Source organism: Aethalodelphis obliquidens, unplaced genomic scaffold (assembly GCF_003676395.1).
Source record: "Aethalodelphis obliquidens isolate GAN/ISIS:26980383/991018 unplaced genomic scaffold, ASM367639v1 scaffold4, whole genome shotgun sequence".
In the NCBI taxonomy this organism is placed as follows: domain Eukaryota; kingdom Metazoa; phylum Chordata; class Mammalia; order Artiodactyla; family Delphinidae; genus Aethalodelphis; species Aethalodelphis obliquidens.
The window spans coordinates 11585625-11606632 of record NW_020837948.1 but is presented as its reverse complement, the minus strand read 5'-3'; the positions used below and the strand labels follow the sequence as shown (position 1 = coordinate 11606632).

At 34.8% G+C, this 21008-nt stretch overlaps 1 protein-coding gene across 1 annotated transcript in view; it reads left to right on the top strand.

The window, feature by feature from the left end:
- SLC12A2 (solute carrier family 12 member 2) overlaps positions 1–21008 on the top strand; it is a 109041-nt gene that overhangs the window by 50086 nt on the left and 37947 nt on the right. Inside the window, exons 8-14 of the mRNA XM_027098712.1 lie at positions 7723–7850; positions 7948–8032; positions 10507–10658; positions 16042–16149; positions 17230–17353; positions 18400–18501; positions 20335–20490. Coding sequence (XP_026954513.1) covers positions 7723–7850; positions 7948–8032; positions 10507–10658; positions 16042–16149; positions 17230–17353; positions 18400–18501; positions 20335–20490 — 855 coding nt within the window. The remainder of the gene's footprint in view (positions 1–7722; positions 7851–7947; positions 8033–10506; positions 10659–16041; positions 16150–17229; positions 17354–18399; positions 18502–20334; positions 20491–21008) is intronic.

Genomic DNA, 21008 nt, shown 5'->3' with positions numbered 1-21008 from the left:
AGGTGGTCACAAAGCACCGAGCTGATCTCCCTGTGCTATGCAGCTGCTTTACACTAGCTATCTGTTTTACATTTGGTAGTGTGTATATGTCCATGCTACTCTCTCACTTCGTACCAGCTTACCCATCCCCCTCCCTGTGTCCTCAAGTCCATTCTCTACGTCTTCATCTTTATTCCTGTCCTGCCACTAGGTTCATCAGAACCTTTTTTTTTTTTTTTTTTTTAGATTCCATATATATGTGTTAGCATACGGTACTTGTTTTTCTCATTCTGACTTACTTCACTCTGTGTGACAGATTCTAGGTCCATCCACCTCACTACAAATATCTCAATTTCGTTTCTTTTTATGGCTGAGTAATATTCCGTTGTATATATGTGCCACATCTTCTTTATCCATTCATCTATCGATGGACACTTAGGTTGCTTCCATGTCCTGGCTATTGTAAATAGAGCTGCAATGAACATTGTGGTACATGACTCTTTTTGAATTATGGTTTTCTCAGGGTATATGCCCAGTAGTGGGATTGCTGGGTCATATGGTAGTTCTATTTTTAGTTTTTTAAGGAACCTCCATACTGTTCTCCATAGTGGCTGTATCAATTTATATTCCCACCAACAGTGCAAGAGGGTTCCATTTTCTCCACACTCTCTCCAGCATATATTGTTTGTAGATTTTTAGATGATGGCCATTCTGACTAGTGTGACGTGATATCTCATTGTAGTTTTGATTTACATTTCTGTAATGATTAGTGATATTGAGTCTCCTTTCATGTGTTTGTTGGCAATCTGTATATCTTCTTTGGAGAAATGTCTATTTAGGTCTTCTGCCCATTTTTGGATTGCGTTGTTTGTTTTTTTGATATGGAGCTGCATGAGCTGCTTGTAAATTTTGGAGATTAATCCTTTGTCAGTTGCTTCATTTGCAAATATTTTCTCCCATTCTGAGGGTTGTCTTTTAGTGTTGTTTACGGTTTCCTTTGCTGTGCAAAAGCTTTTAAGTTTCATTAGGTCCCATTTGTTTATTTTTGTTTTTATTTCCATTTCTCTAGGAGATAGATGAAAAAGGATCTTGTTGTGATTTATGTCATAGAGTGTTCTGCCTATGTTTTCCTCTAAGAGTCTGATAGTGTCTGGCCTTACATTTAGGTCTTTAATCCATTTTTTTTTTTTTTTTTTTTTTGCGGTACGTGGGCCTCTCACTGCTGTGGCCTCTCCCGCTGCGGAGCACAGGCTCTGGACCCACAGGCCCAGCAGCCATGGCTCACGGACCCAGTCGCTCCGCAGCATGTGGGATCCTCCCGGACCAGGGCACGAACCCGCGTCCCGCGCATTGGCAGGCGGACTCTCAACCACTGCGCCACCAGGGAAGCCCCTTAATCCATTTTGAGTTTATTTTTGTGTATGGTATTAGGGAGTATTCTAATTTCATTCTTTTACATGTAGCTGTCCAGTTTTCCCTGCACCACTTATTGAAGAGGTTGTCTTTTCTCCATTGAATATTCTTGCCTCCTTTTTCAAATATAAGGTGACCATATGTGCATGGGTTTATCTCTGGGCTTTCTATCCTGTTCCATTGATCTATATTTCTCTTTTTATGCCAGTACCATACTGTCTTGATTACTGTAGTTTTGTAGTATATTCTGAAGTCAGGGAGCCTGATTCCTCCAGCTCCATTTTTCTTTCTCAAGATTGCTTTGGCTGTTCTGGGTCTTCTGTGTTTCCATACAAATTGTGAAATTTTTTGTTCTAGTACTGTGAAAAATGCCATTGTTAGTTTGATAGGGATTGCATTGAATCTGTAGATTGCTTTGGGTAGTAGAGTCATTTTCACAATGTTGATTCTTCCAATCCAAGAACATGGTATACCTCTCTATCTGTTTGTATTATCTTTAATTTCTTTCATCAGTGTCTTATTGTTTTATGCATACATGTCTTTTTTCTCCCTAGGTAGATTTATTCCTAGGTATTTTATTCTTTTGGTTGCAATGGTAACTGGGAGTGTTTCCTTAATTTCTCTTTCAGATTCTTCATCATTAGTGTATAGGAATGCAAGAGATTTCTGTACATTAATTTTGTATCCTGCTACTCTACAAATTCATTGATTAGATCTGGTGCTTTTCTGGTAGCATCTTTACGATTCTCTAGGTATAGTATCATGTCATCTGCGAGCAGTCACACTTTTCCTTCTTCTTTTCCAATTTGGATTCCGTTTATTTCTTTTTTGTCTCTGATTGCTGTGGCTAAAATTTCCAAATCTATGTTGAATAATTAGTGGTGAGAGTCGGCAGCCTTGTCTTGTTCCTGATCTTAGAGGAAATGGTTTCAATTTTTCACCATTGAGAACGATGTTGGCTGTGGGTTTGTCATGTGTAGCCTTTATTATGTTGAGATAAGTTCCCTCTGTGCTTACTTTCTGCAGAGTTTTTATCATAAATAGGTGTTGAATTTGTCGAAAGCTTTTTCTGCATCTATTTAGATGATCATATGGTTTTTATCCTTCAATTTGTTAATATGGTATATCACATTGATTGATTTGCATATATTGAAGAATCCTTGCATTCCTGGGAGAAACCCTACTTGATCATGGTGTATGATCCTTTTAATGTGCTGTTGGATTCTGTTTGCTAGTATTTTTTTGAGGATTTTTGCATCTATGTTCATCAGTGATATTGGCCTGTAGATCTTTTTCTTTGTGACATCTTTGTCTGGTTTTGGTATCAGGGTGATGGTGGCCTTGTAGAATGAGCTTGGGAGTGTTCTTCCTTCTGCTGTATTTTGGAAGAGTTTGAGAAGGATAGGTGTTAGCTCTTCTTTTAACGTTTGATAGAATTCACCTGTGAAGCCATCTGGTCCTGGGCCTTTGTTTGTTGGAAGATTTTTAATCACAGTCTTAATTTCAGTGCTTGTGATTGGTCTGTTCATATTTTCTTTCTTCCAGGTTCAGTCTCGGAACGTTGTGCATTTCTAAGAATTTATCCATTTCTTTCAGGTTGTCCATTTTATTGGCATATAGTTGCTTGTAGTAATCTCTCATGATCCTTTGTATTTCTGCAGTGTCAGTTGTTACTTTTCCATTTTCATTTCTAGTTCTGTTGATTTGAGTCTTCTCCCTTTTTTTCCTGATGAGTCTGGCTAATGGTTTATCAATTTTGTTTATCTTCTCAAAGAACCAGCTTTTAGTTTTATTGATCTTTGCTATTGTGTCCTTCATTTCTTTTTCATTTATTTCTGATCTGATCTTTATGATTTCTTTCCGTCTGCTACCTTTGGGATTTTTTTTGTTCTTCTTTCTCTAACTGCTTTAAATGTGAGGTTAGGTTGTTTGAGATGTGTCTTGTTTCTTGAGGTAGGATTGTATTGCTATAAACAATAAAAACAAGTCCCTCTTAGAACTGCTTTTGCTGCATCTCATACATTTTGCATTGTCATGTTTTCATTGTCATTTGTTTTTAGGTAGTTTTTTGGTTTTCTCTTTGATTTCTTCAGTGATCTCTTGGTAGTGTACTGTTTAGCCTCCATGTGTTTGTATTTTTAACAGTTTTTTTTTCCTGCAGTTGATATCTCATCTTATAGCGTTGTGGTCAGAAAAGATACTTGATATGATTTCAATTTTATTAAATTTACCAAGGCTTGATTTATGACCCAAGATATGGTCTATCCTGGAGAATGTTTCATGAGCTCTTGAGAAGAAAGTGTATTCTGTTGTTTTGGGATGGAATGTCCTATAAATATCAATTAAGTCCATCTTGTTTAATGTCTCATTTAAAACTTGTGTTTGCTTTTTTATTTTCATTTTGGATGATCAGCCCACTGGTGAAAGTGGGGTGTGTTAAAGTCCCCTACTAGGATTGTGTTACTGTCAATTTCCCCTTTTATGGCTGTTGGCATTTGCCTTACGTATTGAGGTGCTCCTATGTTGGGTGCATAAATATTTACAATTGTTATATCTTCTTCTTGGATTGATCCCTTGATCATTATGTAGTGTCCTTCTTTGTCTCTTGTAATAGGCTTTATTTTAAAGTCTATTTTGTCTGATATGAGAATTACTACTCTAGCTTTCTTTTGATTTCCATTTGCATGGAATATCTTTTTCTATCCCCTCACTTTCAGTCTGTATGTTTCCCCAGGTCTGAAGTGGGTCTCTTGTAGACAGCATATATATGGGTCTTGTTTTTGTATCCATTCAGCCAGTCTGTGTCTTTTGGTTGGAGCATTCAATCCTTTTACATTTAAGGTAATTATCGATATGTAGGTTCCTATTACCATTTCTTAATTGTTTTGGTTTTGTTTTTGTAGGTCCTTTCCTTCTCTTGTGTTTCCTGCCTAGAAAAGTTCCTTTAGCATTTGTTGTAAATCTGGTTTGGTGGTGCTGAATTCTGTTAACTTTTGCTTGTCTGTAAAGGTTTTAATTTCTTCATCGAATCTGAATGAGATCCTTGCTGGGTAGAGTATTCTTGTTTGTAGGTTTTTCCCTTTCATCACTTTAAATATGTCCTGCCAGTCCCTTCTGGCTTGCAGAGTTTCTGCTGAAAGATCAGCTGTTAACCTTATGTGGATTCCCTTGTGTGTTATTTGTTGCTTTCCCTTGATGCTTTTAATATATTTTCTTTGTAGTTAATTTTTGATAGTTTGATTAATATGTGTCTTGGCATGTTTCTCTTTGGGTTTATCCTGTATGGGACTCTCTGTGCTTCCTGGACTTGATTGACTATTTCCTTTCCCATGTTAGGGAAGTTTTCGACTATAATCTCTTCAAATATTTTCTCAGACCCTTTCTTTTTCTCTTCTTCTTCTGGGACCCCTATAATTTGAATGTTGCTGTGTTTAATGTTGTCCCAGAGGCCTCTGAGACTGTCCTTAATTCTTTTCATTCTTTTTTCTGCTCCCTGGCAGTTATTTCCACCATTTTATCTTCCAGCTCACTTATCTGTTCTTCTGCCTCAGTTATTCTATTGATTCCTTCTAGAGTACTTTGTATTGTACTTATAATTTCAGTTATTGTGTTGTTCATCATTATTTGTTTGCTCTTTAGTTCTTCTAGATCCTTGTTAAGTGTTTCTTGTATTTTCTCCATTCTGTTTCCGAGATTTGGGGTTATCTTTACTATCATTACTCTGAATTCTTTTTTCAGGTAGGTTGCCTATTTCGTCTTCATTTATTTGGTTTTGTAGGTTTTTACCTTGCTCCTTCATATGTAACATATTTTTTTGTCGTTTCTTTCTTTCTTTTTTTTTTTTTTGATGGGTGGGGCTGTATTCTTGTCTTACTGGTTGTTTGGCCTGAGGCATCCAGCACTGGAGTTTGCAGACAGTTGGATGGAGCTGGGTCTTGGTGCTGAGATTAGGATCTCTGGGAAGCCTCACTCTAATTAATATTGCCTGGGATCGTAGGTTCTCTGTTAGTCCAGTGGTTTGGACTCAGAGCTCCCACCACAGGAGCTCAGGCCTGACCTCCAGCCTGGGAACCAAGATCCTGCAAGCCGGTCACTGGGGGTTCCTCCCATCCCCTTTTGTGTCCATGGTCCCCCACTGGTGCCTGGTAGGTCCCCTAGTTGTGCGGATACATGATTTCCACATCCTCTTGGTCCGCCCCACAGCCTTTTATTTTTCTTTCCCTACATTGACATTCTTCAAGAGTACAGACCATTTGTTTTTTTAGAAAGTCCCTCCAGTTGGTTTTGTTTGATTTCCATAGATTCACTTGTTTACTTTTGCCAAGAACACTACATGAAGAGTGTGTCTTCAGAGTCTCACATCAGGAGACTCACATGATGTCAGTTTTCCCCATCACTGATGGTGTTAAATTTAATGACTTGGTGAAAGTACTACCTGAGAGTTTTATCTGTTGTTAGGTTGCCACTTTCTTCTTTGTAATTAATAAGTAGTTTGTGGAGAGATACTTTGAGACCGTGTGTAACTTATTCCCCATGTTACTTTCACCAAATGGTCTTATTTCATTCATTCTCAACCCCTATTAACTGGCTTCTGTCTGTCATGGTCACAATAACATGTTGCTAGGTACAGCGTGCAGTTTTTTAGTCTTCTGACTCTCAGCAACATTATATTTAGTTGTCCCATTCTCCTTGAAACACTTTTCTTGTTTTATTTGATGTCAGTCACTGTGTTCTAGTGAGTTCTTTTCTACCTAATTCACTGGTCACTATATCTATTACTCCTGTTACCCCTTCTCTTCTTTCCATCCTCTAAATGTCAGAGTTGCACAGAGTGTTGTCCTGCATCTTCTAACTGTATTCTTTCCTTTGGCAATATCTTTTCTCATGGCTCAAAATGCTCTCAAGAGATTCACATATTTCTATTCCTGCATCTCTCCTTTAAACTCCAGATATAGGTATACATTCAATTGTTTATTTGATGTCCCTCCTACCTAACCGTTCTCAGACCTCTCCATCCTAGTAAGTGAAAGAAACCAGGATTTCAGTGTTTTCTACTTGCCCTCTTACTTACTAATCCTTCTCTAATCAGTACATTATTCTCCCATCACTAGATTGAACCACTGCAGTACCTCCTAATTGGTCTCCCTGCTTCAGATGCTGATGCTTTCAGTCCACTGTCCATGCAGCATCCACATAAGCATCATGTCAGTTGTGTGGTTCTACGCCCACCTTGGCGTAGGACAAAATCTAAACTCCTATAAAATTAAAATTTTGCATAATCTCACCCCTGCTGATCCCTTCCATCTCATTTCATCTCCCCCTTACTGTGAGGGCTTTGCATCTTTTAGTTCTCCAAAAGAGGTAAACTTTTTTCCTGCCTCAGCGCCTTTCTACATGTTGTTGGTTATTCCTGGTGTACTCTTTCTCCTGGAACATCACATGGCTGATTCCTGCTCATTAAAGTCTCAGCTTAAGTGTTAGCTCCTTAGTTGTATCTCTTTAGCCTTCTGTAACCACATTGAATTAGTTTGTCTCTCTTTCATTATTTATCACAACACCCTGTTTCCATCCGTACATTTACTGCTATTTGCAGTGACCTTTTTAACTTGTTTTGTAGCTCCTCATTGATACTCTTAAGTTCCATGAAGGTAGCTTGTTGCTGTTGGATCTCTCAGTACTTTGAGATACTGGATGGTTCCAGTACAGGACCTGGCACGTGGTGTATATGCAAATATTGGATGGATGGATGGATGACCGTTAATTGGTTGTTTCAGTGTCAGGGCCTGTCAGAATAGATGGAAACAGCAGGACTAGTTGAAGCTTTCATTATTGTTGAAATGGAAAGGACCTTTACCTGGTTTGTCTTAGCTACAAATTATCTGGATGCCAGATGAATAGCCTCAAAAGTCAAACAAGTCACCACTAGGAAATAGAGAAAGCTGTACAGATAGATAGAATATAAGCTGGATGTAAGGAAAAATGTGGTTCCAGGTTTGTTTTATGTCCCTTTTGTTCTTCTGCCTGCTTTCTTGCTTCTTTGACCTCTTGGAGAGATAACAATCAAGTTAGAGGTGCTTGAAACATAATTAGTAAGGTATAAAAAGTAGTGGGGCATGAACCAGGTCAAATCATTTTGAATGTAAACCATTTCCCTCATATAAGCAAAGAGAAACACCAATACATACTTGAATTAGGAAATAATTCAAGAATTTACCAGTTACTTGAGCTGAAGAAAAGTCAGGGGTCTTAGATAAACACTTATTCTTAACCTAAATTATCATGGTCTAATCTGCTATCCATTAATTGCCAAAAATATTTTGTTCTCTACAGCTGAAATATTTAATGAGAACTTTGGGCCAGATTTTCGAGAGGAAGAGAACTTTTTTTCTGTGTTTGCCATCTTTTTTCCTGCCGCAACTGGTATTCTGGCTGGAGCAAATATCTCAGGTGATCTCGCAGTAAGTATTTTAATAATGCTGTATCGATTTTATACAAAAAGTGATATACCTATATTTATTTTTAAAGGTAGACTTAAAAAATGTTCTTGTCTTCTAGGATCCTCAGTCAGCCATACCCAAAGGAACACTCTTAGCCATTTTAATTACTACGGTGGTTTACATAGGAATTGCAGTATCTGTAGGTAAATAACCTTACATTTGTTATGTGTTTCAGAAATTTAATGATGTACATACTATAAAGATTCATTTTCATGACATTATATTTCTAACTTTTAAATTAAGAAATAGTTCAATAAAAAGATTCTAAGTTTTGTATTTTCAAAAATACTTAAGTAAACTAGTGGTGATTCTGTAGACATTATCTAAGTCACTAAATGCTCTAAGGTTTTTCCTTTAGGATTTCTATTAATTAGTAAGCTAGAAAGTTATGTAAAATCTTATCTGCAGATTCTTAAATTTCACTGAGATATATTTACAGAAAATGTAATTCATATGTAGAAGTAAATGCATTTTACTTTCTGAGCGTTACAAATTTTGGAATATTTTTGTTTATGATGGTTATTTTATATTTTTATGTAATCTTGTTGTATGAAGATTGTTTCAAGGCTATTAAGAAATACCTGGCATTTTTTACCATAAAACCTAATTTCAATGCACAGGAATTGAATGAAAAGTGTTATTAAATTAATGAAAATGGTTTTAAGCCACTTTAATACATTCATGGAATCATAACATTTTAGAACTTGAAGAAAGGACTTAAGTGATCAGCCAGTCTCTAAATCTTTATAGATAAGGAAGTCAAAGGTCAGAGATTTTGTTACCAACCATATGATAATGGCACTTCCTTTAAAAAACTGTTTTCATGGCAAAGAGGGTTTTGGTGTTTTATTTATTTATAAGCAAATAAATAAATAATTTTAAAAGGCTATTTGTAATAGGAGGTTCTTAACTGAAACAGAGTACAGAAAAAAATTTAGTAACTACTGATTTTACATATAATTTGCATACATTGACTGTAGATACTGTCTTGTCTTGAATTTAGTACACATTCATGAAAGTACATAGTTTACCCGGAAAACATGTTTTTAAAATGTAAGCATTGTCTTTAATATCTGAATTCTAAAATTCAGGTTTTACAGTAAAAATTTTAAGCATACTACAAGAATAAATCTTAGTCTAGTACTAATCAGAAGAATTACAAACTCCAAATTCATTGACTACAGAATATAAATTTTCCATGTATTTGAGTAAGAAAATTTTTATTTTTGCCATATATTCAGTCATGTGTTGGGAAGTAATGACAGAACTGTTTTTACAAACTGAGCTGCTAATTTGCATAAATGTAATTTTGAAATTTTATTAAACTAGAGTTAGAAATGCTAATAATATTATCATGGTGGGCTATGTTAACATTTGAAAAAGTAACTCGATTACATTTATCATTGCAATGCATACAGAAATTCCTGAAATTCATTTTGAAAAAAGAAAATGAATTACATTTATAAGCTCATTAGCAAAATATTTTTGTATTCCCCTAAAAGTTTCTAGCATGCTTGTATACAGGGATCCCCAGCCCCCGGGTTGCAGACCGGTACTGGTCCGCGGCCCATTAGGAACCAGGCTGCTCAGCAGGAGGGGAGTGGCATGTGAATGAGCGAAGCTTCATCTTCCACTCCCCATCGCACGCATTACTGCCTGAACCATCCACCACCACCCCACCCCACCCCCCACCATCCCCACCCCGTCCATGGAAAAATTGTCTGACACGAACCCAGTCCCTGGTGCCAAAAAAATTGGGGACTGCTGTTTATATACATTATACATAAGCTAGAAAATTTACTTTTAATTAAAAAAATGATATAACTGATTGTGTTTCATGGGAAATAATTTGTTATTGCAGGAAAACATTTCTGTTTTTACCTGACGCTCCAATAATGCTTGCCCTTGTACTCATTTCATTCTGTTTACACTAGGGCAACAGGAGTAGCCCTTTCTCCCTGATATTCAGTAGCGGAGTCAGTAAAGATCACCTATACACTAGTAATTGTGTAAGTAGCTCAAGCAGTGGAACCTTTTTTCCCCAGACAATTCTGATGGAGAACATCAAAATATGAACTATAAAAGCATAGCTGCTTTAAGGTTAGATAGGGCTCTCTCTGTTCTGCCCTCAACCTCCAGTGGTTTCAGGAGTACCTTTAAGGAGATGGTTTTGCAAACACTGCTCTGAAAGTCCAAAGAAGAAATTTAAGTATGAAGATCTGTATACAGACTGTCTATCATTAAAAAAACTCTTCCTTTCAAAACTTAATTTTTGTTTTATTGTTTAGTTTTTGTTGTAATGCCTGTGATTTTTACATCATATATGATGAGAAAGCATTGTTAAAGTGCTTCAAAAGTAAGAATATATGAACTCTAAGGAATGGTCATTACTGTTAGTTGTACATCGTACGTTATTCCAAATAATTCTTAATACTGAGGACCATGATGCTTTCCAAATTCTGTTCCAGGTAAACCTTTCTTAATTGTAAATACAATGTATGCTATAATAAGCAAGTATATACAGTCAGCACTGTAATTTCTTTATGGGTGTATATAATTTTGAAATGAATGTAAGCATTAGTTTGATTTTTTGTCCTCATTGTCACTTGTGCTTCAGGTTCTTGTGTTGTTCGGGATGCTACGGGGAACGTTAATGACACTATTGTAACAGAGCTAACAAACTGTACTTCTGCAGCCTGCAAATTTAACTTTGACTTTTCATCTTGTGAAAGCTATCCTTGTTCCTATGGCCTAATGAACAACTTCCAGGTGAGCATCAAATTTATATTATACAGACATTCTGTGTTCATCTAGAGGTCAGACTGCTATCAACTCTGACCATTCAGAGTATAGCAAAAACTTAGAAGGGAGGATTGTTGTTACTTTATACCCAGATATCAATAAAGACTGTACGCAACTAATTGTGAAAACAGAAAAATATGAAAGAATGAAATCTGAGCCTGTTCAGAGGCAAAAGGGCCCCAGAGGGCAACACTTTTATCATAGGGTATAATATATAGTACATATATACAGTATACTGTTTCAGAAAGCAAGAAAACATCTCACACATGGTCATATGTGCTGGATCTATTTTTGGATTCTCTGTTGTGTTCCATTGATCTTTGTGTCTATCCCTCCACCAATGCCATACTTTCTTGATTACTATAGTTGGTTTTAAGTCTTAAAATCGGGTAGCTTGATTCCTCCTACTTTATTCTTTTTCAAAATTGTTTTAGCTATTTTAGTCCCTTTGCTTTTCCAAATAAATTTTAGAATAATCTATGTTTATCTACAAAAAAGTCTTGTTGGAATTTTGATAGGAACTGCATTAAACTTGTACATGAATTTGGGGAGGATTGATAGATTTACTATGTTGAGTGTTCCAACCCATGAACACTTACGTTTCTCCATTTATTTAGATCTTCTTTAACTTCTTTCATAAGTATTATGTAGTTTTCAGAATATCAATCCTGTACATATTTTGTTAGACTTACATCTAAGTATTTCATTTTTATTTTGAGCAATTTAAACCCATACTAATTGAAATGAGTTCAGTTTTCCAATTTGAGGTTTCTCCATAATTGCTTTATATATGAATGCCCTTTTAAAAAAGTATTGATTAGTATCAGTAGTTTTATTTCATTAGATCTGGCTATCATATAGTGATGCTGTGTTAAACCACTATTGAACAACAGATTAATAAAATTATTAATGGATGCTTGAAAGTTTGTGAACTATTAAACGTATGAACTGTGTGAAGATTAGTATTACTGCTCAAGTATTTGGAGAATATCAGTTTTATTATTACCTCTGTAAGATACTGAAAGCAAAATGAAATTTTTATAAAATTTATGGGTTTTAGATAGAAGAGGAAAAGGAATCACTAAAATTTGGAGGATATTTTGAGAGTTGCTTGATAAGCCTCAGGATGCTAGAAACAAAAGAACATAAAGGTGTAAATTCAGGAGATTAAAACAAAATATTCTATGGTAAATTTATAGAATAGATGGTACTGCTAATTCAAAGTGGAAAATAAAAATTTCGCTTCCTAGTGTTTCTCCAGTAATGTGTAAACATAATAAACAGAATAGTTGAGGATTTAATGTATTGTAGAACATTATATAGACATTTTATGTAGAATCTATGTATTTTACATTAAAATTTTATAACTTAAATATTTAATGCCATTATTTGTATTTTCTTTTGTATAGTTTCAAGCAATTTACTGCACTTTCAGTGGTTAAAAATATTGAACGCAATTATGTAATAGAAGTTTGTTTTTTCTAGTCATAAGACTAGGCAAAATCGTAGGAATGAAAGAAAGTATTCATGTCCAGCTAATTATTCAGGCCAATTCGGACATTGATACTGTGTATGAAAGGCACAGATGTTGGTCTCTGCCCAGTGACTGAAAATGCCAATCAGATTTCTGTGTTGTTGCCTTGAAATACAGAAGTGTGTTGTCTTTATCAAGTCTAAGTATGGACTCATTCAAGCAAAGTGTGAGAATTTGGTGTACGTAAAGTTGCTTTTCCAATTTAAGTAAATTAAAAAAAAATACTTTGTAAAGCGATACAGAATGGAAAGAAAATCCTGTAAAATTATCAATTGCTTGTCACTTGGAAAATGAAGAATGGTGAATAGAACGTAACTGAGGAGCATGTAAGTGGAGACTCCATCATGAAATCTATACAAAGGCACACTATATAATACTGTTTTGCATATAGTTGATAAATATATGCATATATAATAGGGTCACTTTATTTTTCTTAAATGTTTAATTTTCTTTAGTTTTATGTTTCTTATATTTCTACATTTTAATGTCCTCTGAAACCTTTGACTCACCACTGCTTAATAAACAAAATGTGAGCTTCTTTGCTCCTTCAGAGCCTTTCATACCCAAACTTAAGTCCCACTGCTTCTATCCAGACTGAACTCCAGTCATTACGTGTTTGTATATGTATACATGCACACGCTTACCCTACTCTGTTGCTTTATTTGTTGCTTCACTCTGCTTGGAATGCACTGGCTTTTTCTTTTTATATGTCCAAATCTGTCTGCTCTTCAAACCCAGTTCCATGAACATTTTTTTGGACCCTAAATCGTCAACACACACACATTCCCCACACAAAATCTCACCATTCGTTTTACTTGCCACTTTTTTTTTTTTACTTTTTATTAGACTTTTGTCTTTTTCCCCCCCTTATTAAAGACCAGACCATCTTTTGTTTTTCATCTTTGTTCCCACTATGTATTTTTGATAACACTGATGTTACTATTATTTGAATCATTTCATTTACTTGCTACTCATATTTTACCATAAAATGGTGGGAAACACAAAGGTTATTGGATAAATGTATAACTAGAAAACAGGAAACTTGGCAAATCATAGAAGCATAGTTTCTAGATGCTAAGCATGGAGCATTATTTATCTTAATTCAGAGATGATGGAAGAAAAGAAAATGAATCTTTTCCTCAAAACATGAAAGGTGAAATGTTATGGTTATATGTAATGTTGCTGGTGTCAGTTTTGGCTTAATCTATCAATGTATCATATTCTTTTTTCTCCCCTTTTTTCTTCATTTACCTCCTGCCTTTGTACTTACTTAACTTTGAAGGCATTACAGACAGACATGGAATTTTGTATTATCTGAGAAGTATATATAACAGAAATCAAGTCTGCTTATTTTTATCTTGGTCCACCTTATCTATCCTTTATAATCTCCTTCCCTAAGGACAGATTTGGCAATGCTAGATAATCTAGCATTAAATAATAACTGTGTAAAAATAGTGATTATGAAAAATGTATCATGTGTATGTAACTACTAAATTGGTATTAAAAGGCTGAATAGAAAATCATCTTTTTTCTTTTCTCAGAGAAGTCAGAGAAGTCAATGCTAATGTTTCTTAAAACTCTTAAATATGTTCTTCAGGTTTAAACCTAAATCTTCTGAAAGATGCAGGGAGAGACATTTAAGTGAAACAAGGTGGTTTATGTATACATGAAACCAGACTTAGGTATTATGGCCAGGGATTGTGCCCAGAGCTAGTTTTACATCAGACTTAATATTAAATTATAGGCAAGTGTATAGTAAACAGCCTAAAACCTGATTTCCTTATCTCCTTGGTCTCAGTTGGCATGTTCTTGGTCAATATAAATGAAAGGTAAATCTCCACTAATGAAGTAATGAATCTAGATGTTGATCATCATTCACTACTGGTAAAATTTATAATGCATAGATCAAGTTGACAGTACCTGAATCCATTAAACAACTCTTAGGAATCAATTTAATACTTTGACAGATTTCAAAGGTTCACAAGGAACAGTGCAATGAAAACCTGTGTACCTACCCTTCATTTGTATTTACTAGTAGTTTATATTTTGCCCCATTTGCCTTATCTTTTTATATATATATATATATATATATGTATAGTATTTTTCTCCTCAAACATAATGAGAATAAATTATAGACATCACATGACAATCAGATTGAAATATTTAAAACATTCTGTACAAGCACGGTAAAATTTCCCACCCAAGTAATTCAGTGTTGATGAAATACTGTTGTCTAAATATATATTCCATATTCATACTTCCTCTCTTCTTCCAGTAATGTCCCAGATCAATTTTTCTCAGATCCAGGATTCAATCTGGTGTCACACATGGCCTTTAGTTACTTTAAAATTCTTTAATCTAGAGGAGTTCCCAGCCTGCCTGTTTTAACCTTTCAGGATGTTGACATTTTGAAGAGTCCAGGCAATTTATTTTGTATTGTGCTCCTCTGTTTGGATTTATTTGATTGCCTTCTCATTGTCTAAGTTAGTGATCCATTTTTTTTAAACTTCATCATAGGGAAATGTTTGAACATGTACAAAGATAGAGAAAGCAATATAATGTACCTAACATACACATTTTCCAAGTTCATCAGTTATCAGCACATGGCTAATTTTGTTTTATTTATGACTCCCCACTTCCTAGATTATTTAGAGGCAAATCCTGGAGTTAGATCCTTTCAGCTGGATATTTCTACTTTTAGCTTTAATAAGTACTCTTTAAAGACAAACAAAAAACATAACCACAATACCAATCTACTATCTTAACATTAAAAAAAGGAAACAACCTTCCTGACAGAAGTATATCAAACCACCTTGGAATATTCTTGCCAGAAAACTTGTACCTCAGTCTGATCAACTTGTCTAGATCTACCTACCTACCAGTTGACTAGAAATAGAGGTGAGAGGAACAAGTTAAACAAGGCAGTGGAGATTGTCGGCAAAATCCAGAGCGTGGGGTTTCTCTAGGAGAAATGACATAAAAATCATAAAATGTAAAGGAAAGGGTGAGCCTGTAGATTGAAAAAGACTTAAGAGACATATCAACCAAATGTAAATGTAATCCTTTTGTGGATCCTGATTTGAACAAACTTTTAAAAAGCAAGAAAAGAGGAATAATTTGGGGATTTTGAATGTGATTGGGTATTTGATGCTGTTAAGGAATTACCCAGTTTATAAGCTGTGACAGTGACTTTGTAGTTACAGTTTTTTTTTGTTTGTTTTTTGTTTTTGCGGTATGCGGGCCTCTCACTGCTGTGGCCTCTCCCGTTGTGGAGCACAGGCTCCGGACGCGCAGGCTCAGCAGCCATGGCTCACGGGCCCAGCCGCTCCGCAGCATGTGGGATCCTACCGAACCGGGGCACAAACCCGTGTCCCCTGCATTGGCAGGCGGACTCTCAACCACTGCGTCACCAGGGAAGCCCTGGAGTTACAGTTTTTAAAGGTTTTTACGCATTAGAGGTACACACAAAAATTTATGCATGAAATGAGATCTGGGGTTTAATTCACAATAATGAAAAGATTGGCCCTGTTGAAACTGAGCGATGGATACTTTGTAGTTTAGTATGTTCTTCTGCCATTGTGTGTGCCTTTGACATTTTACAAAATAAAAAGTTTTTTTACATGTAGGGCTGGTGGTAAATCAGTTTCAGAAGTTTGTACGCACGTAACCATTATTACTGTTTACTATTGTTATTTTTATCAGATTTCTCCCAGAATTACTATTAGTGTTCTTCATAGGAATAATAAAGATGAAGTGTTGTGTTCTTTTTTGAATTTTATGTAAGACTTATTTTTCCATTTTTGTCACTTTTTTAAGGTAATGAGCATGGTGTCAGGCTTTGCACCACTAATTTCTGCAGGTATCTTTTCAGCCACTCTTTCTTCTGCATTAGCATCCCTTGTGAGTGCGCCCAAAATATTTCAGGTAAGTATTTTCATGTTACAAATTTTATTAAAGGGGCAGTTAAGGTAATATATTTAAATATGGGATTTTTAATATTTTAAAATTATTTGTTTACTTCTATCAAGCCCATGTATTGATACTTATATGACATATACAAACACATATATCCAGAGTAGCATATTTAATTTTATGCATATGAATGTGGATGTGTATATATAAACACTTGGCCTATATCTACTCTCAGGGTGTAAGTTTTGAGTTGTCTTTCTGGAAGTGGTGATGAATTTTTGCTTTATGGACATACTGTTAGCATAAATTTTCATAATGTCTTACCAAGGATAAAAAGTATAGTCCAAGACCATAAATCAAAAGTATTAAAGTATCTTATTACTATTAGCATAATGCCAACATTAATGTTTAATTTTATGAATATCTGAATGTCTAATACGTGCTATGCATTATGTTAGGTACTCAGGATATAAATAATAAGTATGATAGACATTGTTTCCCTTTAATGAGCATTAAATAAATGGCTGATACTGGATAGAAAATACTTTTTATTACTAAAACAAATGAGATATCGATTCTGCAGCTTTGTTAATTTCCTTTGTTCTTTTTGTTCTTAATTTTTTATTGTAGCTAGTTAGTACAGTAGAGGTGTAGAATATTTACTAAAATTATTTTCAGTATTGTTTTAAGAAAGGTGATTATGTTTTATAATTAGGATTTTCATTTGTTTTGAGTCTAGGATTTGGACTTGGTTTTCTTAAAATAGGTCACACGTCTGTCATACTTCTCAAGGTTCCACATGTCTTCTATGTGTATGCCTGCTCCTTTGGCTCTTTATTCATATAAGAATTTCAACCTGGGGTGGAATAAAATGGATAAAAACTTCAGTGTATTCTAAACCTCCTGTCTTTCTGATGCTAGAAATGTTTGAATCTCCTTTACAGTTTGTAGGTGAAGCAGCGTGAGGGGAAAGAAAGAGGACCAAGAATTAGAAACTTGGGTTCCATTCCTGATTAACCTATTGTAACTGTAAGCAGATCTGTATGTCTTATTTCGATATATTTCATTTTAATGTTTACATTTCTTCATTAGGCCTTATGTAAGGACAACATCTACCCAGCTTTCCAGATGTTTGCTAAAGGTTATGGGAAAAATAATGAACCTCTTCGTGGCTACATCTTAACATTCTTAATTGCACTTGGATTCATCTTAATTGGTTAGTCTATAAATGTACGCTAATGTAGATGTTGGTGCATTTATAGTATCAGCTGTCAACACTGAATTGTTAAATTATAAACAAACTGTTACTTTGCCTGCAATACTAAGTTAGTTTCTTTTTGATCAAAGGAAAGAGTGTTTAGAAAATAATGCAAATAATAGTGCTTGTTAAATATTTGCTAAAATTCTTACCATTACTAATTCTCCATTAGGGCTAGAGGGAACTCTTAGGTTCTTGTCCCTAAAACAAATATGATAATAGCGTAAGGAAAAGGATTCCAGTGTCTTTCATGAAGGTAGAACCTCCGCCGATCTACTTTTTGGTACTGTTGCCTCTGATCGTAAGGAAGCTAATGGGTCTTTCACTGCTCAAGAAGACTTTGGACTTTTATTAAAAGTCTGATTATACTACTGGAAACTAACTCTCATGTGATATTTAAGAATGTATTTGGTTAAGTGTCCTGTGACCCAACAGTTCTTTTTAGGGGTTTTTACCCTATAGAAATGCACATATATAAGAATATTCTTAGTGTCATTAATTATAATAGTGATAAATGGAAGCAACCTGAGTACCTATCAACAGAAGAGTGAAACTGCAGAATAATATTCAGCAGTAAAAAAATGAATAAACTTGGTTTTCATATATTAATATGGATGAATCTCAAATATAATAAATGTAAAAATAACAAATTACAGAATGATAACATAGTATGATATAATTTACGTTAACTTTTAAAACACCCAGAAGAGTGCTACACAATGCTTATGGACCATATATGTGTGTAGTAAAACGAAATGTCATTGGAAAGAATATTCCAACTTTGATGAGTTGAGGTATAAAGGGGGCTTCTACTGTGTACGTAAGGTATGATTTCTGAAAATTAAAGTATATAAAGTATATATGGCAAAATTCATTAAATCTGGTTTGTGGATGTAGGAGTATTCATTATGCTGTTATCTACAGGTTTGAAATAATTCATAGTTTTGAAGAGTTAAAAAAAGGTCTAATATGTCAGTTAAATATGCTTCATGTTTCTTTTGCAGCTGAACTGAATGTTATTGCTCCAATTATCTCTAACTTCTTCCTTGCATCATATGCGTTGATCAATTTTTCAGTATTTCATGCATCACTTGCAAAATCTCCAGGTGACTTTACGTTTTTTTAAAAGTTCTGTAAATGTGGTAATGTCTAATTTTAGAGAAAATGAAACTTTTTTTATATATAAATTTATTTATTTTATTTATTTATTTTTGGCTGTGTTGGGTCTTTGTTGCTTTCTCTAGTTGCAGCGAGCAGGGCCTACTCTTCATTGGGGTACATGAGCTTCTCATTGCAGTGGCTTCTCTTGTTCCGGAGCATGGGCTCTAGGCACGCAGGCTTCAGCAGTTGTAGCACGTGGGCTCAGTAGTTGTAGCTCGCTTGCTCTAGAGCGCAGGCTCAGTAGTGGTGGCACACAGGCTTAGTTGCTCCACAGCATATGAGATCTTCCTGGACCAGGGCTCGAACCCGTGTCCCCTGCATTGGCAGGCGGATTCTTAACCACTGCGCCACTAGGGAAGCCCAAGAAAACAAAACTTTAACACATTTTAAAAGATGGCATGTGGAGAATTAGCTCATGAGTGCTTCACTCTGCCTTTATAGTTGAGTCAAACTGAGTCTTCAAAGATCTCTTTATCATGAAGTTTATTGGTAAATAATGCCTGTTTCTTGTCTTCAAAGAATTTAAAATAGCATTAATTTTAAATTCTGACACTGTGAAAGAATTACTTTGCTTTTTTCTGCTTTTATTATTTTATTCAGCTGATTGCTATTTCAGTTCCAAGAACATTATTATGATATAGTTAACCTATCCAGGAATATTTTTAACACAATGAGTTCTGTGGAGTTCTAATATAAGGGGTCTTTATCAAATGAAAAATTACTCCATATACATTTTTTATGGGTTTTGTTATAAACCATGATAGCAGTTGGACATCAGAGAAGGAAATAAGGAACAAAAGCACTGTTCCTTCTAAGGGTCTAAAAGTTTCTCAGAAAAGGAAAGATAAAGTATGGGAACTTAGGACACAAACACCTTAGCTTCAGTTTTTACTTTAAGAATATAAATTTTAGAGGTGGGTACGGGTGTGGCTATAAAAGGGCAACACAAGGGATCCTTGTGTTGGACTTTTCCTTATCTTGACTGTATTAATATTTTAGTTGTGATATCGTGATATCATTTTGCAAGATGTTATCATTGGGAGTAACTAGGTAAAGGGTGTCCGGAATCTCTGTGTATTATTTCTTACAACTTTGTGTGAATCTGCAGTTATCTCAAAATTTAAAAGTTTAATTTTAGAAAAGAATATAAGTTTTATTGAAATGATTTAAAAATAGTATTTTGGGCTCTGGAATTACCTATGAATGAAAATTTTAAAACACGGTCTTCAACAGTTTTTCGAGTGAGCTTATTAATTCATAAATACTTCCCCAAATGGGAAGGTATGATTCTATAGTCAACTCACAGTTTTTCTAGCAAGTAGATTACTTTTTTAATGATTCTGAAGAACAGTTTGAATTGTTTTATACATTCATTAGGATATAGATGTGTCTCCTGCTAAAACACAGAAAATAAAACCGCACTATTAAGGACTCAATTTGAAACCTAATGTTTTAATCTTCTCTAGTTTTTAGCATTCACTGGGGTAGGCCGATTTATACTTTTTTGGTAGGGAATTTTTTGAATACAGAAACTAGTAAGATAGGGTAATGTGGACATAAATAGATGTGCCCACTTCATGGCTGTCAGGAATCATGATGTTGTGATCAGTAATGGTCTATGACTTCACTGTTATAATTAGCCTTATAGTTCACATTTAAAGACCTTTTAGTGTAGCAGCCGCAGAGAAATTTATTTTGTGCATACGTATGTACCACTGTCTAAAGCAGATGAGGTATCCAAGTGACTTTTATTTATCTATTTTGTTTGTTATTGTTAGGATGGCGCCCTGCCTTCAAATACTACAACATGTGGATATCACTACTTGGAGCAATTCTTTGTTGCATAGTGATGTTTGTCATTAACTGGTGGGCTGCACTGCTAACATATGTGATAGTTCTTGGACTTTACATTTATGTTACCTACAAAAAACCAGGTAATTACATTTTGTAATCCAAGTATGAGAGAATGAAGTTTTGGATTAGAATGGTGGCTTTAGAAATGAAATGGACAAAGAAGATACTGTTTTAATCATCTCAGAAACAATTATTTCTCTAATATGCTTATTAAGTCTCTAAAGTAACAAATGTCTAAAATCATCATTTGTGTCCAGACTGTTTGTTTATTCAGTAAGAGGTAAAATTTGCCTGTTCAAATAACTTAAACTGTTCAGTACTATAAATAGTACTTTATAACAATCATAGATCTGCCTCTTTCCTTTTAGACCTTTGGCTATATAAGCAGTAATTTTTAAATGTTTTCTTTATTTGTAAAAGGCTCATTTTGAGTTGCATGCACAGCATGTCTGCAGCCCTATCATCCCAGTCTTTTCTAAGTTGTACTTTTTTTTTAAATGTAATTGTAGTTCAGATTGGCATTGTCTTAATTTCATGCCATGAACTTGAACTATTGAAAGTCCTGAGTACAATAGTTTATTTTAGCAATTGACTTTTT